The following is a 19,683-nucleotide window of genomic DNA, read 5'->3' on the forward strand; positions in this document are numbered from 1 at the left end:
GTAAAACTGAAGCATTTGAGATAATTAGTAGTGGTATTCAAAAGTATTAACCACGCTCTTTTTATTAAATTTTATATACAATCTATAAGCTTTTTAAATAAAAGCTGAAGTTTGGCCCTTCTTTCTCCTAGTATCGCTATTTCCCTTAGGTTATCAGCAGCTACTAAAAAGTTTATAAAGTTATTAGAAAATGACAACTTTTAATGGTATATACAGCCAGAAAACAAATTTCTGAATTTATAAAAAGACTAAAAAATAAACAGTATCGTAAAAAATATTACAGAATTTCAATTTCTATGAGTTTATGTCAAAAATTTATATAGCAATTCTTGCAATAACCATCCCCTAAAACTAAATTATCTACTTCAACTCTAATTTTTTTAAAAGTAGCGCAGATTACAAGTTTATTTTTTGATTAACATTGTTAAAAATGCTTTTTCCACCATCGAAGTATGTTTTAACCTTTTCCCTAAGATAACAATAAAAAAAAGCAGATGGCCTTTTTTTAAAGCGTTACCAAAAATTAAAAAAGATAGTGACTCTACTTTATAGATATTTTAATAAAGGCGTGACGGTTTTTTAAAGCATTAAACTTTAAAGTTTCCTTACAAACAAACTAAAGTTAACAGTAAAATGCTTTAACTTAAGTTTTTCTACCGCAAAAATTTATTTTAACTTATCTTAGGGATGGTTGTAAATGCAATCTTACATTGTTAAGTTTTCATAGCAAAGAAACCTTTAAATTTTAGAAATCAAATCTTTAGAAAAAATTATAATAAAATGACTTACGTTTCCTTAACGTAGTTGTACCTCCCATGTGAGCCAAAGTAAAATTACCGAGCAAAGAATTTTTTTTTTGGAGGAATCGATTTAACTAGGAATAGTAAGTAATATATACTAAAAAGTAAAAAGAAAACGTATAGTTATAAACTTCTTTCTTAATTTCCATTGATTCTCTTTCTAAGTGAGTGCGAGTTGTGTTTTCAAGTTCGTACACAATCCCTTTGATGTCGCTAATCAAATTCCGAATGACAAAATCTTGTCCGTTTTTAATAGTTGTTCTTTCTTGCCGTTGTTCTTTTTCTATGAATAGTTTCTAATTTATTAGTTAAACTTTTAATTTTAAGAAATAAAAGAACAATAACGAAACTTTAAAAGGCTGTTAAAGAATGATTAGAAAAAGTTTTTGTTTTGCCTTCAGTTTCCTAACTATGTTTTTTTTTTAACATTATTTATGAAAACAAAAGAAGAGTAACTTTTAAAGGTCGTTTCATAATATCTTATAAAAATTTTTTAACTTAGGAAACTGAAGAAAAATTAAAATAGGAGGATGCAGATGGCACTATAAAGAGAAAAATTAAGTTAATTTTTTTTTTTAAAGATAAATATTATGAAATTATAACGAAAAAGCTTTAGTGAGGCAGAGTAAGGTAAGTTAAGTTGCACTGAAAACATATTTTACCCCTCTCTATGAATCAAAACTTTATGAAAATGGCAATCTCAAACTTTTGAGCCTAAATGTTATCATAACTTTAAAATGTGTCCTGTTTCTTAATAGATCTTAATAGTTACTTTTTTCCTTCTTTAAGCTGATATTGTGTATTACGTGCGTATACGCAATACTCACACGCGTCCTGCTCAAAAGTATTAATAAGCTTGTTAAATTTAGTTAAGCAATGAATAGAGATAGCCAAGTGAATAAAATCCTTTATGGTATTAAATTATACAATTGTTATTATTTAACAAAAATCTTGTTTTTATTGAAGTTAAAACAAAATTCGTTCACGTACAGTACAACCTGGCTTTTAACTATAAAATTAAGAGCCAAACTTTTTTAAGTGCTAAATAGTAGCCCCTAAATTTAAAGGTTTGTTTTTAAATATAGTTTTTGTTACCAAGTTTTTTATAATTAAACTCGCCTTGCGTATAAAAATTATGATATAAAGTGTTAAAACGCTCTTTTTTTATATATATATAATTAAAAGAGCGGAATTGCCATTATTAGAACATTACAAGGTAATTTAACTATATCTTAGTTTAAGAGAAAAAATTGATATAAAAGCTAAACTTTTTATAAGGCTAAGTAGTAGCTTTTTAAAATTAAAGTCCTATTTTTAGATATATTGCCTATTATTAAGATAAATATAAAATAACTCATTTGGCGTATAAAACATATTACAAATAAATTTATATATTTTTGGTATAAATAAAAAAGCGGAATCGCTATTAGAATATTATAAGATAATTTAAATTAATTCTAAATTTATTAATACTTATATAAAAATTATTATGAAGAGCTAAACTTTTGAAAGGTCGGAAGGATGGTTTATTATAAAGTTTATAATAAAATAACCTCTTCTTGCATATAAAAAATTTTAAAATTAAGGTGTTAAATTTTTTTTAGGTTAATTAGAAAAGCGGAGCAAGTATTTAGAATATTATAAGCTTAAAAAATAATTTAGGATAGTATTAAGACTTTTTAACTCTTAATAAAATCTTTACGAAAGAATTATCCTATTAATAATCAAGGCATAATGACAATCTTAACTGAGTCCCCAAAATTTTTTAACTTGGAAAATAAACATCTTTAAACTTTAGAATATTATCTTTACATAAATTTTGAACCCAAATCAAATGAATAGTTTTTTAAATTAAAACTTAAATAAAATATTAATAGGTTCTTATATATATCCTGTACAGTTTCAGCTTCTTCAATAAACTTTTTAGCCTGTTCCAATTCTTGATGAAGAACAGAAATCTTTAATAGAAAAATGAAATTATTTATAAAAAAATTTTACTCAAGTAAAAAAACTTATATAACGCTGAACCCTCGCCTGCCTCGCATCCACTTAAGCTAAACTTCTAACAAAACAAAACAAAACAAAAATTTTTATTAAAATTTTTGTTTAAATTTTGACTACAGGCCACTTAATAGAATCGTTTGCATTTTATTAAATTATAATTTAGATATATTTTAGACTTTTTAATGCTACTTTTTTTTTTCCAAAAAAAAATTCTTTTAATCCGATGAAAATTGTGTTTTTGTGGTTATATGCAAAATTTAATCTAATTATTTTCGTGCGATCTTGAAGAAATAAGTTTGCAACTAAATTAATACGGAGTCGCTATAGGAGTTTTCCTAAGAATAAATCTCTCTAAAAATTTAGAACAAGAAATTTTTTTTATAGATACTAAAATATGGAAAGAGATTTATAAAAAAAAATAATTTTATTAAAAAAATGATTATACTAAATAAAAATAAAAGCTTACTTTGCTTTTCGAGCGGAAGTTTATAGCGACGGCCAAAAAAAGTAAAGACAAAAGCCCCGGAAGAATATAAAAAACAATAAATTCATAAAGGCGTCCATCTTAATTATAAGTTTTAAAATAGTTTTAAGTGGATATTATTAATATTATTTGTCTGAATAGCACAACAAAATGATAACAACAAATTTATTATTAATAAAATTATTATTCATATAAATAAAAACATAAATTTAATATTATTACTGTAATTTTTTAATAAAAATTATAATTAAAAAGTTAAAAAATATTACTTTAAATTAATAAAAGAATTATTAATAAATAATATTATATTTGATAAAAAAAATTTTAGGCTGACAGTTTTTTTTTAAATAAGAAACTTTCTTCTTGCACAATCAATAATTCTTGCGTCTAATAAAAGCGTTTTCCTTAAGCACGTGGTATAAAAAGCAAGAAAACCAATCAATTTGGTTAACATTAACTCCACCAATAAAAGATAGGAACACGCACAACCAGTGGCAAGTTGGCGAGCGTTAACCTTTATAACTTTCTCTGGCTACCTAAAAAAAAAGAAAAGTGCAAGACTTAAAATAAAATTTTGCTTAAATCTTAATCTTTGAGAAAGTGTTAAAATTATATTGATAATTCTAAGTAAACGTTGCTCAAATGGTTGCGAAAATTCGCTAATTAACTTTTAAAAAGTACAATAATAATAGCTTACGTCTGTTATAAATATAAGTTTATGCAAAAGGAGGTAAAAAACTGTTAACAGAAAGTTAATTTACGATTAATTTACAATATATAGCTTCTCACAATTATCCTTTATAAACAAGATTAAATAATGATTGCAGGCTATAATTTCTTGAGTAGAATAAGAAAAAGATAAATTAAAATATTATTTAAAAAAAATTTCGAAAATATAAAAATATATTATCTATATGTATAACAAAATATATCAAGAAAAACAGTAAAATTTTAATTTCGGGATTTATTAATGTAAGCATAAAAAATATAAAAAATTTAAGGTTAAATCTTAACTATAAGATTTATTAAAAAAACAAAAAAATAAATAATATATAAAATACTGCGACTCGGAAAAAGAATTTCCAAAATAATGCAATTAGCCAAGTGGAAAGCGACGTCCTTATTAATCCCCATTTCAACTAAATGATAGCCCTTGAAAAAAAAGGGCTTTTTTTAATATATATATATATATATATATATAATATAAAAGATATCAAGTTAAACCTGATTGAGAGCCAAAGCAGGCAATTTTTTACCCGTAATTTTGAAATTTTTAAAGATTGGTGCTACCGAACTAAATCCCCTGTCTTCTAACCAAAGAATAACTTCAATGTTAGACCAACGCCTAACTAAAAATAATTAACTTTTCTATACTTATAATAAAAATCGCGAGATTATAATAACCTGACAAAAAAGCTATAATATTACTTGAAATCAGTTAAAAATTAATAATAAAAAAAAGGAAATACTATGAAAAAAAAATTACAGGCATAGAGGAAATAAAGATGCCTTTAAATTCTATACTGTTTCTTATAAAGAAAATAGAATCATATTATAGTTTATAAAAAATAGAACCATCGCTATTCCTCCAAGCAGCTTGCAATTCTGACACTGAAATAAAATCATCATCATCTTCGTCCGTATCAAAAGCATGAAAAGCATTTTCTTTTCGAACCCGTTCTTTAGGGTTAGCAACCACTTTATTTAAAAACTAATATACAAAAGGAAGATTCGTGAAAATTTGTAAGCAGACACATAAAAAATAAACCAACATCTGCAGATTCCAGTTCATTGACAACTCCATCTTTGTTATTATCCAGATCAGAATGTAGAGCTGCGATGGCAGAGCAATCTTCGCTTTCACAGTTAAATGAAAATAATTTAAGGGTGGCTTGCGTAACTAAGGAAAACACAAAAGCCCATATCCACTTCATAATACTGAATTTGTTAAATAGAATTTAAAGCGAGTACTATTTTCTGAATAGTATTTTATTATTTTTATTATCTTCTTTATTTTAAATACTAACAACTTTTTTGTACTATTTTTTTTTCTTTATAATATTTTTAAAATTTTTTCATAACACCTAAAAGAAGGAAAAGCTTTTAAATATTATTAAAATAATATAAAGTGGATATATAACGCGTCTAAAATTTTCTTAACTAACAAAATACACAAAGTTAAAATTATTTCGTAAGCATTTAACGAAAATATATTCACACCTATTTTTATAAATGTAAGTACAACTCAACCATTAGTGGTTTAAAGGGTTGATGGTAAGTATTGGTTACAAAAAATTGTTTCACCACAAAGTTCCTTTTTTTTAATTAAAAGGTCGTAGTAAGCAATTATTAACGTACTCACTACTATATTAAAACAACTGTAGATTCCTTAAAATTCATATTTTTAAGGCTTTGTAAGTCATATTCGTTATAGAAATAAATCTTTTTTTAGTCTGAGAAGACCATAATTTTCTTTATGAATGCGTTAATATTTCTTTTTAAGTCACAAAAACTACGTACTTTATAAGATTCCTCTCAGAGTTATAACCCTACTTGCACACTACCTATGTTACGAACCAGTTTTAATATATATTATTCTTTAGACCAGCACTTATAAGCTCTTCCCGGAAATTATGTAAGGCAATTAGTGGGCTGTAGGTCTATGTGCAACTAACGATTTTCCCTGTAAACCATAAAAACCTCAGACTTTTACACCCTTTTCATAGCAGCTTACAACCTTCTAAGCGACACCTCGTCAGCGAGCATCCCGCTTGGAATAAGAGTGTCGAAAATTTAAGTGACTGTTAAATTACACTGAAGGCATTCTTGAGTGTTTAGTAACTATTTTAACAATTTTTATTAAACTAACCAGGCGTCTCCGTAGGTCGATAGCTGGGTGGCCGTTCGACTGTTAGCTATATCTATAAGCTTTCATCCACCACTGTACACTATAATTAAAATATAGAAAAAATAAAATATAAAGTATAATAAAATATAATTCAATATAGTAGATTTTAATTTAATATAATTTAATATTATTAAATATAACACAGCATCGAACACTCATCAGACGTGTTGAATATGGCTATTCTAGATAAAATCATCATCAGGAAGCTAAGGCTCCTTACGAACTGTCACTGGTCATTTTTCAGTTTGGCTTAAGATAAGCGAAGTAAAAGAGACACCGGAAAGGTTTACCTTTACTTGGGCCTTTTGCGGATTTATTAAAATCTGCTGAGTTTCTCAAGGCGGGTCTCTCAGCATATTCGGCACTACTGACGAAATCCGCTTTTTTAAATATTACTGTTTAATAAGACTCCCTTTATTTGGCTGAAAGCTTATTTACCAAGACAAATTAGCGCGGCGCAATACTACGACCACCGATAGGAGGCCGATTTGAACCACATGAACCAAAAGTCGATGGCAAAGCCTGAATAAACTCGTATAAATCCTTTGAAAGTTGTCAGCGTAGCCCAGCGTTTAAGCATCGGCGCGCAAATTCAAAATCATGGGTTCGTTTTCAACCGGGAACGACTTCCTTTTTTGTTTGATGGCTGCGAACATGACGTAATGAATGTTGCGTAATATTTTAAAAACCAAGAAATCTAGCACCTACTATACGATTTCATTAAATTTTTTTTTTTTTTCAAGGTTATAATAGATAGTAAAGCAGTGCTAAATGTTTGCAAAAGCTTCCATTTTCTTTTTGTCGGGTAAATCATTTTTTCCGTTTATTAAAGTATTAGATTTTAATTTCTATTATTTACATAAATTTAAATTTCCATGACAAACTTAATGAGTTACTGACCTAAGTGCCCTTATTAAGAAGTTTTACTTTTAAACAGAATTATAAATATTACGCACACTACATTAAGTGCGACTTCGTAATCCGCATTAATTTCAGATCCGTTTGATGCTTTAATTGCTCGCATATGACAAAAGGAAATTTTGAACCATTAAATAAGCCCTTGGGCTAATTATGAATTAGTACCTCATAAAAAATTTCTAAATTTTTATGCTTATTAAATAGATGAAACAAATAATTATCACAAAATTCACTTAAAGCTTACATAATTATAATACCGAGCATACGTCTTCTTAGCTACAAAGACCTTTAAGTGCATTCTTTTATGGTGTCATGACGGTTTTATAAAGTTTTATACTTTCTTCTTCCATTCTGTATTTTTCAAGCTAACTAACTTCTTATTCTTCTTAAAAAAAAAATTACTTTTTTTAATTTATTACGGTCAGCCTTCTCTTTATAAAAAGCCGGTGTGACGCCAAGATACATTGTTTAGCCAATAAAGAAATGTGGCACATATATTATTATAAGATGAAGAAACCGCACAATTAAGGTATATATGGCAAATCTTAGCTAAATTGAACCTTTAATAAATTATGTAAGCTTACCCTTATGACAATAGAATCGCTTTTAAGTTTTAGGTGTTTAGATTGGCCTATTAGTGGTAGGGCTATGCAGTTTCGTGTTACATCTGACTGTAGGCAAATACTTTTTATTCTAACTTTTTAACCTTCTTTTGAGCCGACACATTCTTTAGCGGGGTCCTCAGGTCACTATAGTAAAGCGCATGAAAAAGATCGTGCCTATTTTTCAATTCGCACTCAACCTCGGCGTTAGTCCCTGAGGTGTCTAAGGTTGATTTATTGGATGCCCACACTAAGATGGAATACGGCTTAAAGGTAGACTCATCTTCGCTCAGGTCGTGTCACCCTCTAAAGATTCTTAGCGCCTACGGTTATACTTATTTGGGTGTTTCCTATCTTGTGCATCTACTCTTAGCAAGGTACTTCTAGCTTCCGATCTGAAACTTGAACTTGATACACTTGAACCAGAGAGTTGTAACTATGATATTCTAAGTGGAGCTCTAAATTCAGTGTTACATGCTACTTAGGACAGTTCTTAAGTAGTAGAACGCAAGTATCGAAGAATATGCTTTTGAGCTTAGTAAAAACTCGAGGTTGACTTTAGCTCTTTAAAGAATCTATCTCACCTGTGTGCTAGGGATTTCGTTATGCCCTTGAGCATCCCTTTGATTGGCTTCTTTATGCTACTGAATCAGAAGCGTAGGGCTCGACTGACCAGCTACTGTAGCTTTCTAAATATAAAAGCACCATACAAAGGTTCACAACCTTCCAGCTTTAGTATAATTAAACTCGCACGACATATAGTGGCAATGTAAGCAGAACCCTTTTATGAAACTTGTGTGAAACATGCTGAATCCTATGCCTACGGTAACTCTCGGTGCGAGTAGCGATGAACGAAAGCAAAAGGGTATGTTTGAGTCGTAGGGTGAATGTAACAGGTTATATATGTAAAACCAACATACCGGGATCGAGAGTTGTCGTTGTAGCACAGCAGTTGAGAGCATTAACGCCCATATCCATGGTCGTGGTTCAATTCCCCTGGCGCGACTCTCTTTTTCGGTCTTGAATGGTCGCGTATTTAACCTCTCCTTCATAAATTCAAATAGAGAGACACTACTAAGACTGTGCTCCGTTCCAGAGCCATAAGTATGGTTACATAAGAACTAGACAGTAGACTTTGGTAGGGATGCGACATGTAGTCATGCCCGTGTTGTTTAACAGTAGCAACTCGAAACTAGCCTCTCTAACTAGTAAAATTTGCTCTTCAGGTGGATAGTGTTATTATGCGGTATACACATATATATCCCGCGCATTCCTCTTAAAGATTATGTTTCTTTTATTCATGTAGTTATTATAAAGAGTAAATGCAAAGTGCATATTATATAAATTAGTTATCGACTAGATAATTCTTGTTCTGGCCATTAGAGCTGTTCTTGGGAAAACTATTAGTTATTTTTTTTTTAAGTAGTTATATATAGCTATAATGTTGAATATTATATATAAATTCCATTATGTGGTGTAGAAAAAGGAATACAAGCAACCTTTATTAGAAAATAAACTAAAACGTAACTTGACAGCCCACAGTTATTGAACACTTTTCCGTCGTTTCAATTAACTGATATTTAAAAGTTATTGGCCAAAATAAAGTTTTATAGGTTTTTGCCAAAAAAACACGGTTTTTTGCATAGCGAGAAACAAAGTATCTCGGTAAATAATATAAAATTAACAAGTTTAAATGGTATTCTTATTAGATATTTTCATCTTTCAAAAAAATACTTTATTAAATAAAAGAAAACAATTACTTTAAATTCCTAATGTTAGTATTTTTTCTGTCATGAACTTTAACGGGTATAGCGCCGATTCTCTATCTTCTTCCTCAAGCGCTGATTTGGGTCATTCAATAAATAATGCTATATTTATAAATCGTTCTTCTGGAGAAAATACTAAACCGTCTTCCAGTTTATTGAAGAAACCCGAATCACCCGTTTATAAAAACAAAACATCTCATTACAATGAACCAAGAATTCGCATGGAAGTTCTTTCTAAATTTCAAGTACTGGTCGTAATGTTCTTAACTTACTTTTCAGTAGGAGTTGCATTATTATCAGGTTACAAATAAATACTTTTTAAAATATCTTCATCTTTTTCCTTTCAATTATTAAATTTCCATTTTTTTTAATTTCAGGACTTTACGAACTTAAATTTGCTAAGTTGCAAAACTCACAACAGGGAGCGTTATGTTCCAACAGCCTTCAACTTTCAAAAGAAAGTTTTTATAACAGTCCAACACATTTATTTTCTAGTAGTTCACATAATATATTAAATTCTACCATTAGTAATAGTACAGGTAATTTGTTAAGCAACAACAATAATTTAAACTTTTCAGAAGATCGTAAGTTTATTTTTTTATACCTTATTTTTTATAAGCTATAAAATGATGTTTTTATTTTTCTTTAATTTTTATTCCCACTGTTAATTACTATTAATGAAGAACAGAATTTTCTTTACTTTAATTCCTGCACTATTGTACATCCCTTTAAGCAAAAATGGTTTGGTTTTTTAGGTTTTTTTTATAAAAACCTAAAATTTTATAATTTTCTTCTTACTAAAGTTGAAGTTTTTTAGTACTTATCACTTATTTAATTTTTAAGAGCACTGGTCCCCTTTTTACGGGTTTTTCGATTTGATTGTTACTGTTGAGCCCAAGCAGGAGCCCAAACCACCAATACGCATAATTCGTTACTCTGTCGATGTGGTTTTCCTGCATATTTTTAAGATTCTCTTTTTTAATTTTTTTAATTAAATATTTTTTACAAAAGTTTGGAGAAAAAGATGGAGTGTGGCAGCCGATCCGAGCCATTTATAATGCCACTCAAAAACTGAGATGCATTAAATTTGACGGGGAATATTCTTGCTCTCCGCTACTTTTATTCCGCCGTTCGGATATTTCATGTTTTGCTTGTAAAGATCGGCTTCTTGATTTTAAAGTATTTTTTTTTCTATTCTTCTTTTTATTAATTTGTTTAAATAATTATTTTCTTTATATTTTTGATTCAACTTTAGAGATTTTGTTAGCGAACTTTAAAACCCTTTATTGGATTTTTTTATTTTATAAATAAAATTAAAAAAAAAATGTATACATATACAAAAAATAAAATAAGATTCCGAGATTTTTATTAATTTTTTGTGATTTTGTTTAACTTGAAAATCTTTTTAGTTAAGCTTTCAGGTTTTAAAAATAAATATTTAAAAATTTATGGAAATGTTTAAGTAATTTAATTTTTTATTTTAAATTTACTTTTTAGTGACTCTAGAAAATTTTAAAATCCTTTAAGAACTCTTTAAATTTTATAGAAAAGTTTAAAAATGTTAAATCTATGTTTCAAAAATTTAATTATTCAATTCAAATTTTAATTTTTTGATTTTGTGGAAAATTATTAATTTATTTTAAAAAAAATCTTGTTACTTTATAAACATCTGTTCAAATAATGAGAATTATTTATCTTTGTAAAATCTTATGTTTTGCGGAATATTAAAAATTTTTTTAAGGAAAAATTTTATTTTAAAAATAATAATCAAGAAAATTATATATATTAACTAGAATTGTTAATTTTGTTTGTAATTTTATGAAAAAATTTTCAATAGAATTATATAAATTCTGTTTATTAGAATTTTTTTAATTTTTAAATTATAGTTCTAAAAAATTTTTTAAGTGCTAGTAGATATTTTTAATTTCATAAATCACTGTTTTTAAAAAATATTATATATATATGTTCTAATACTAAGATTGATTTTGATTTTGATTTTATTTTCTTTTGTAAAAAATTTATATTTTTCTCTTTAGTAAGTCTTTTTATTTTATAAATAATTAAAAATTATTGTATTAAGAAATCTTTGATTTTGATTTCAGTTTTAAGTGCTTTTGTGATAAATTTTAACAGTCTTTCAAAGAAATATAGAAATCTCTCATTTTGGTTCATTTTTGAATGTTTTTGTATGAAAAATTAAAATCTTTTTAGTAAATCTTTTCTTTGTTTTTAAGTAAAATTTTTAATATTTTTTAAGTTTGCAAGTTTCACAATGACGAATCAGCGAAAATTTACTTCTCGATTTCATAACTTTTATTATATTTATTTTTTATTAATTAATTAATATTATTAACTTTAAAGGGCTTTAAAGTTGCTGTAGAGTATAGCGGGCCTTTAAATCGTTCCATCTACGCTTCGGATGCTTTAGTGATTTATACTTTTTTTTACTTTCGCATGTCTTATAAATACGGTACAAATAATAACAATAATAATAATAATTATAATTAATATTTTTTTTAAATTTAAGTTGAAATTTCTGTACGATTTTGCTTGTGCATATTAACTTTACTGGTGACGGCGTATTATTTTCATCAGCTTTGGGCTTCCGAAGTATTGAAAACTGATTTTCTTCCTGAGCGCGTTATTATTATTTATTATTTATAATTATTTTTATTTTTTAATTATAAAAAAATATTATAAATTAAAATTTTAGAAATCTTTTAGCACAAATTATTATTACTAAATTTTGTTTTATATAATATTAACTTTTTTTTATAAGTATATTGAGTGAAAATATATTTCTATGAAATATTTAAAAATTTACTTATATAATTTTTTTCTTCTAATTTTATAAGTATTTTAAAATTTTTATTTATTATTATATTATAATTTTTTTATTATAAGAAATGCATATTTGTACTTCTGCTGGCTACTTTCTTCTATCAAAATCCATTACACCCATTGGTCGTTATTTTTGGTATCATTTATAAAACGGATCTCTTTTATGGTATATAGATCCAATATAGCTATATTTAGGTTCCCCCAATCTTCGCTTGATTTCAAAATTTTTAACGAGTACTGCTTTTTCAGTGATGCTTGCGTTTTACTTATTTTTTTTGGGTTTGCATTATTATTATTACTATTATTATAATTATTACTTTTAATACTTAATAATATATTTTTTATTATTTATATATATTTTTAACTTTGTATGTATGTTATTATACTAAGGCCTTTCTTTTATATATTTAGTTTTATTATTATAGTAACTTTTACCATTATTTAGTTTTTTTGGTGTTTATAATTTTATTAAAAGAATAAATTTGAATGGTATTTAAATGAACCAATACTGTTAGTCATTGCTCTTATTTCTTCCAACTGTGTAAGTTTTCTAATAAAATGTATGCAAATTCTTCTAAGTAAGCCCTTTTTTCTCGAATTCCTTTAATTGGTTATTTAATGGCTAATCTTTTGAATTCTTTGATTAATTATTTAATGACTAATAATGTTCCTCATATTTTTATTATGACCACTTTACATTATTCTCAGTTGGTTTGGGCATGGAGACAGCCACCCTAACTTCCGGGCTTTCATTGGTTAAATCTGTTTAAACGTTCTAGTGGAGAGTTTTTAAAACACGTGTTTGTCTGTATGACGAGTGGCCGTAGGCTGTTAGGTCCATCTTATGGACTACCGCAGAGCTTTTTCCATCATCTTGGTTCCATATGCTGAGTTTCCAGTCCTTGGTGGAATTTTTTTGAAAGCACCAGTTCAGTGAAGGCCCCTAAGAATCCTTTTGTTTGGTTAGCTAAGAAGAGAGCCAATCATAATATCTAACAGAAAATAGTAATCAATTAAAATAGTTAGCTTTTATGCAAGTCCTCGCAAGAGGCTTACACACGTGGTAAATCCGTACATTAGCCTTAGCTATAGTAAATAATAATAAATATTAACAATAATAATATGTAATACTAATAATAATAATAAATAGTAATATATATAATTATAATAATGTATATTAACAATGAAAATAATATATAATAATAAAAAATAACAATAACAATAATACTGATAACTAAACATTACACAAATTCATAAAAATATAACCACAATTATTATATGCACCCGAAAGGTTAAGCAAACATCTGGGTCCAATTTGTATCTTTTTGTAGAATCAAAGATAAAAAATACCCCAATAATATAAACTGGCCGTTTTACTTTTTGGAGTTTCTATGTCCATTTTGGCAGTTATAATGGCCTCCTTTAATTTTGCTAGTAATGACAATAATGTTAATAACACTAACAAAAATACTAATAATAATAATGAGCATCACTTTTTCCAGGCGAGAACAAAACCACTAAGTAATAAAAATTTTTATATATATTTATTAATAATATACTTTTTTTTGCAACAACTTTTTATTTATAGCGAAGCTCAAGTACAAAGCAGTTTATTAAAAGTTTTTATTACTAAAGAAAAGGAGAAAAAAAGTTTTTTTTATAGAAAAAAGTTTCTGCAGGAGTACTGTACAGACTTATAATAGTATAAAATACTTTGATTTTCATTATATTTAAATATAAATAAAACTTTTCTCTAGTATTTATTATTACTATTAATAAACTTTTATTATATTTATTTTTTTATCAGTAAACTATAAATTATTTCAAAAATTATTATTTATTATTGTTTTCATAAACTTTTATTAATTTTTTTATAACTACAGAAAACTTTTTTCTAATTATTATTAATATGTGTTTCTTATTTAAAAAACTTACCAATTATGTTTATTTCTATTATAAATATAAGATATAATTATTTATTATTATTAATAAAGTATTAATGCTTTTTATTATTTATTATTATTATAATGTTTAAATAAACTTTTTTTGTTGTTATTATATTTATGTATAAATAAAACTATTTTTATATTTTTATAAGTCTTTTATTATTTATAATATAAAACTTTATTATTGTTATTATAATAAAAACTTTTTTATACATTTTTATTATAAATATAACTTTTCGTATTCTTTATATATTATTATTATTCCTATATATTATTAATAAACTATTTATATATATAAAATATTATTTTTATATTTTATAAAATTTATTATTAGTATACTAATTTTTTTTTAATATTTATTATTATTAATACTTTAAAAGAAAAAGTTTTAGTAAATATTTATTTTAATTGTTATAATAATAATTTTTAGATTTTTTTTAAATAGTAAACTTTTATATAAAAAAAATATATATATTTAGTATATGTCTATGTATATCTATTGTTTTTTATTAATAAAAAACTTTTAATTAATATTTATTTTTTATAGGGCTTAATATTTTTATTATAATATTTATAGTATTTTTTTCTTACTAGTAGATATTTTATAAAAATTTATTATTTTTTATTGTATAATTATTTTAATAATAAAACGTTATATTTTTTATTTAATATTTTATATTTTTTTTTTTGATGAGAAATTTCTTTTAGAATATTCATTATTAATAAACTGTTATATTATTTAAGATTTATTATTATCATTCTTTGTCGAAATTTTTTTAAAAATAATTATTATAATAAAACTTTATATTATTTAAATATTATTTTACATTGGACTTTTTATAATAAATTTTTTTATTTATTTATTAAGAAAACTTTTATATTATTTTTTGTACTTTTTATATTTTTTTTAGTATTTAACTTGTCTAATAATAAAAAACTTTTAGTAATTATTTATTATTTATAAAACATTATCCCTTAAAAACTTTATTTACTATGTATTATTATTATTAATAATAAAAATTTAAAATTTTTCTAAATAGTAATTATTTCAAATAAATATTTATTAGAAAGAAAATTTTTTTTTATTTTTAAATTTAATATTATTTATTGTACTTTTTTCTATAGTAAAACTTTTAATATATTTTTAATATTTTAATTTTTTTTCTTAATATTTTTTTTCTATAAATATTTATTATTATTAAAACTTTCTGTATTTTTTTACTTAACTTTTCAAAACTTTTTACTTTCAAACTATATTTAATTTTCCTTATTTATAATATTTATATCCACTTTTAATATATTAATTATGTTATGTTAATATTTTTATATTACTTTTATTGTTTCATTTATATTTTAATTACTTTTTATATATATTTTTTATTTTGCTATTTTATTGTAATTATTTAATATTATTATTATTAATAGGAAAAGTTTACTTTACTTTTCTTATTTGTTATTATTATTTTTATAATTTTTATTACTTTACTTTATTTATATTTTAATTTACTTCATATTTTTATTTTTTTCTACTTTGTAATAATTATTTGATACTTTTTTCTGTTTTCTTTTGGTCATAATTATTTTTTATTTTATTACTTTTTCTAATTTTTATTTATATATTTCGTATATTAACAATTAATTTTTTTACTTTTTTTATATTTTTATATTTATTTTTTTATAAATTTTTTATTTTATAATAACTTTTTATACTTTTTTAAGTATATTTTTATTTTTTTTCATTCGTGATTATTATTTTTATTGTTTATTATATTTATATTTTTACTATTGATATATTTACAATTATTATTACTCTTATTATGAAGATTTATTGCACCGCAAGAAAATTAAAGTGAAGGGAATCGACTTTTATATGCCGAAAATTTGCTTTTTTTTTACTTTTTGGTCTGTTTGTATGGGGGCAGAATTCTTAAAGATGCTCACTTACGATTCATATTATGAAAGGTTTTTAAAAAAAGTTTATAAAAGTATATAAAAGTTGTAGAAAAGTTTAAATATATATAAAAATATATAAAAAATAAAAATGATATAAAAAAGTTTAAAATAAAAATATAATTGGTAGTAAAAAAAGTAAATAAAAGTTTTTTTTGTATATGTAATACTTTCGCTAAATAAAAAATAGTAATATAAAAATTAATAATAAATATAATAAAAGTCTATAAAAGTTCGAAAGAAGCTATAAAAAGTATAAATAAATACTATATTTAATAAAAAAATATATATTTGCATAATATATATAAAACTAGTTATATAAAATATAATAATTAATATAATAATCCGTAAAAGTTATAAAAAAGTGATAAATATGTTAAAAATGCTATTAAAAAGTATAAATAGATATTATAAATTATTAAAAAAAGTTTTTAGTATAATAAAAAAGAAAATGATAAAAAAACTTTTTTATTTTGATAATAAAAAATTTGAAATAAATATAAAATATATAATACATAAAAAATTAATAAATAAAACTATTAAATAAAAAAATATGTACAAACAATGAAATAATAATTCATAAAAATTGTAAAAATAGAATAACAAAATGAATCAATATTAAAATAATTATAAATAATAATAATAAATATAATAATAATAGAAAAATTAATAAGTAATTATAATAATAATAAAAAAATTAATGTCTAAAAAAAATTAAATTATGAATCTAATAGTAAATAATAAATGAAGTAATAAAAATAATAATAATAAAATAACGATTAAACTAAGAAAAAATAGAAAGTAAATAAAAATAGATAAATAAAATAATAATAAAAAACTAATAAACCAAAAAAATAAATAAAAAATAAAATAATAATTAATAAAACTGATAAATATAATAAAAATAGAAAAAAAATAATAATAAGTAAACTACTAAAAAAAATAAGTAAAAAATAATTGATTATTAATAAAACTAATAATAATAGAAATAAAAAATAATAGTAATAAAAAAAATGAAAAGTGAAATTATAATTAATAAAATAATTAAAATAGAAGTCATAAATAAATAAATATTTAAGTAAGAATTCATGAAAATAGAAATAATAATAATAAGTAATTAATATTTGCATAATAATATAATTAAATATCAAAAATATATTAATAGGTAATATAAAAATAATAAAAAATATAAATCATAATTATATTTAAAATAGTTACAATAATAAGATAACAATTTATAAATATAATAGTAAATAGATTATATAAAAAATATTTATATAATTCTAATATATATCAATAATAATTTTATAAAAATAGAGGTAATAAACGGATATAGTAAAGAAATAAATATTAATAATATTAATAATAATATAAATATTAATTATAATATATTAGTAATAACATTAAAAAAAAATCAGTAAATAAATATTTTAGTACCATTATTAAATAAATATAAGAAAATCTGAAAAATTATGAAAAAGAAAACCAAATAATAATAATGATAAATAAAAGTAATAAATTTAATAAAAAAAGAATAATGAGTAAATATTAGAATAAGATTAAACAAAAATAATAATTATAATAAAATGGATTTTTTTTTTAATAGAAATAACCTGAATAAAAATAATCTCGAACTTTTTTATAATGAAAATAAACAATAAAAAAAAATAAAAAATTTATTTATAATAATATTAAAAGTAAAAATATTTTTATACCTTTTCCTAGAAAAAAATAATACAATAAAAAAAAATTAAACATAAAATAAATAAATTGAAAACTTCATATAATATCTTAATCCTAAAACTTTATAATAAAAATTTTTTTTATAATAATAAAAACAACTAAAAATAAAAAAATAAATAAAAAGTTTTTCGTATAAATAATATAAATAAAAAAAATATAAATCAATGACTCAAACTTTTTTATAATATATAAGAAAAAATAAATTATAATATTATAATAATAATAAAATCAATAAGTAATTTATTATTATTATTAATAACAAATAATAAATTATGATTACAATATTTTCATTATAAAAATAAATAAAAATAAAAAAATATAAATAAAATATATTCAAACCTATTTTTAAAAAAGGTTAAACAAGGAAAGAAATAACTTTTTTATAACTATAATAAAAATTAATAAAGAATAAAAGATAATAAGTAAATATTTTTTTTAATAATAAATATAAAAATATTATTTTACTTATAGAAATAAAATAAATAATTAATTAAAATAAGTAAAATTAATAAATAATAAAATTTAATAATAATAATAAAAAATAACTAAAAATAAAAATTTTTAATTTTAAAAAAAAATAAAATTAATTCAAACTTTTTTATAATAATAATAAAATAAAATAATAAATAAATAACTTTAACTTTTCTAAACTTTTTTGTATAAGAAAATAATAAAGTTTTATAAAAATTTTTTTATAAACTTTTTTTTATAAAATAAAAATAAAATAAAATAATAATAATTTAAAAACATTATCAAACTTTTTAGTAACAATTTTTTTTTTATCTTTTATTATTATTATTATTATTATTTAATTTTATTTATATTTCTTATTATTTATTAGTATTATATATATTATTTATTAATATTATTAACTATTTTTAAGTGTTTATCGTATTATTATTACTTTTTAACAAAAGAAAAAAATAAAAGAATATAAAAAGATTTATTATATAATAAAAAAAAATAGTAAAAATATATTAAATCTTCAATATTAGTAAAATTAATAAAATAGTAACAAGTAAAGAAATATTTTTAGTTTCACTGAAAAATATAAATAATTTATAGTAAAACATTATCATAATAAAAAAAGGTTTATTATTGTTACGAATATGGATAAATTGATAATATTAGCTATAAAATAATACAAGTAAGAAAATTGCAGAAGTTGATGAATTAATAAAAAGTAAATAATAATAATAAAAGTATAAAAGTTTTTTTTTTATGAATAATATTAATAAAATACAATAAAGTTTAAAATAAACGCGATATGGATGGAAGTTTATTAAAATATTGAAGTAAATAATATTTATTCATTTATTTAATGTTATTATTATACGTTTTAGTATAAAACATAAAAGTTTTAATAACTTAATAATAATAATTTTTTTGTTTACATTTTATTATAAAAATTTTGTTTTTTTTTATTAATATATTTATATATAAAATAAAAGTTTGGGAAACAATAATAATTTTTTTTTTTACTGTTTATTATAAAAACTTTTATATATTTAATATTATTGTATAAAAATATATGTTCTATAAGTAAATAATTTTATTAAATAATTTTATTTTTTTAATTATTGTCGTCATTATTATATGTTGCTTTCTTATTATCATAATTATTTCCTTTACTTACCATTATTTTTCTTATTATTTTTTTTACTTATCATTACTATTATCAAAAGACTTGAAATGGAAGGAAACTTGACTCTACTTTTCGT

The 19,683-nt window shown here is 22.3% G+C and overlaps 1 protein-coding gene and 1 long non-coding RNA gene across 2 annotated transcripts; one reads left to right on the forward strand and one right to left on the reverse strand.

Moving 5' to 3' along the window:
* Positions 1–71: 71 nt before the first annotated feature.
* LOC135145419 (uncharacterized) lies at positions 72–5,165 on the reverse strand. The gene is made up of 9 exons (XM_064077513.1): positions 5,061–5,165; positions 4,864–4,999; positions 4,513–4,637; positions 4,350–4,440; positions 3,271–3,368; positions 2,699–2,758; positions 932–1,096; positions 790–874; positions 72–163 (listed from the first exon to the last, which is right to left on the reverse strand). Exons 4-9 carry the CDS (start codon positions 4,420–4,422, stop codon positions 72–74), a joined length of 573 nt encoding a protein of 190 aa, XP_063933583.1. The 5' UTR covers positions 4,423–4,440; positions 4,513–4,637; positions 4,864–4,999; positions 5,061–5,165.
* A 6,875-nt stretch (positions 5,166–12,040) lies between these two features.
* Positions 12,041–12,577, forward strand: LOC135145398 (uncharacterized). The gene is made up of 3 exons (XR_010283438.1): positions 12,041–12,122; positions 12,387–12,459; positions 12,509–12,577. It is a non-coding gene; the product is annotated as an uncharacterized LOC135145398 (long non-coding RNA).
* The last annotated feature ends 7,106 nt before the right edge of the window (positions 12,578–19,683 follow it).

Source organism: Zophobas morio, unplaced genomic scaffold (genome assembly GCF_036711695.1).
Source record: "Zophobas morio isolate AGI-343-1 ecotype UQ-CSIRO unplaced genomic scaffold, CSIRO_AGI_Zmor_V1 ptg000148l, whole genome shotgun sequence".
In the NCBI taxonomy this organism is placed as follows: domain Eukaryota; kingdom Metazoa; phylum Arthropoda; class Insecta; order Coleoptera; family Tenebrionidae; genus Zophobas; species Zophobas morio.

What these genes read in the sequence shown, in the direction of transcription:
- LOC135145419 (XM_064077513.1), bottom strand. Translation starts at nt 4,422, where the DNA reads ATGGGGATTAATAAGGACGTCGCTTTCCACTTGGCTAATTGCATTATT. An exon ending in CAATGGAAATTAAGAAAGAA is followed by an intron (nt 875 to 931) that starts GTTTATAACTAT and finishes TACTATTCCTAG; the next exon opens with TTAAATCGATTCCTCCAAAA. An exon ending in TACAACTACGTTAAGGAAAC is followed by an intron (nt 164 to 789) that starts GTAAGTCATTTT and finishes TAAACTTTTTAG; the next exon opens with TAGCTGCTGATAACCTAAGG.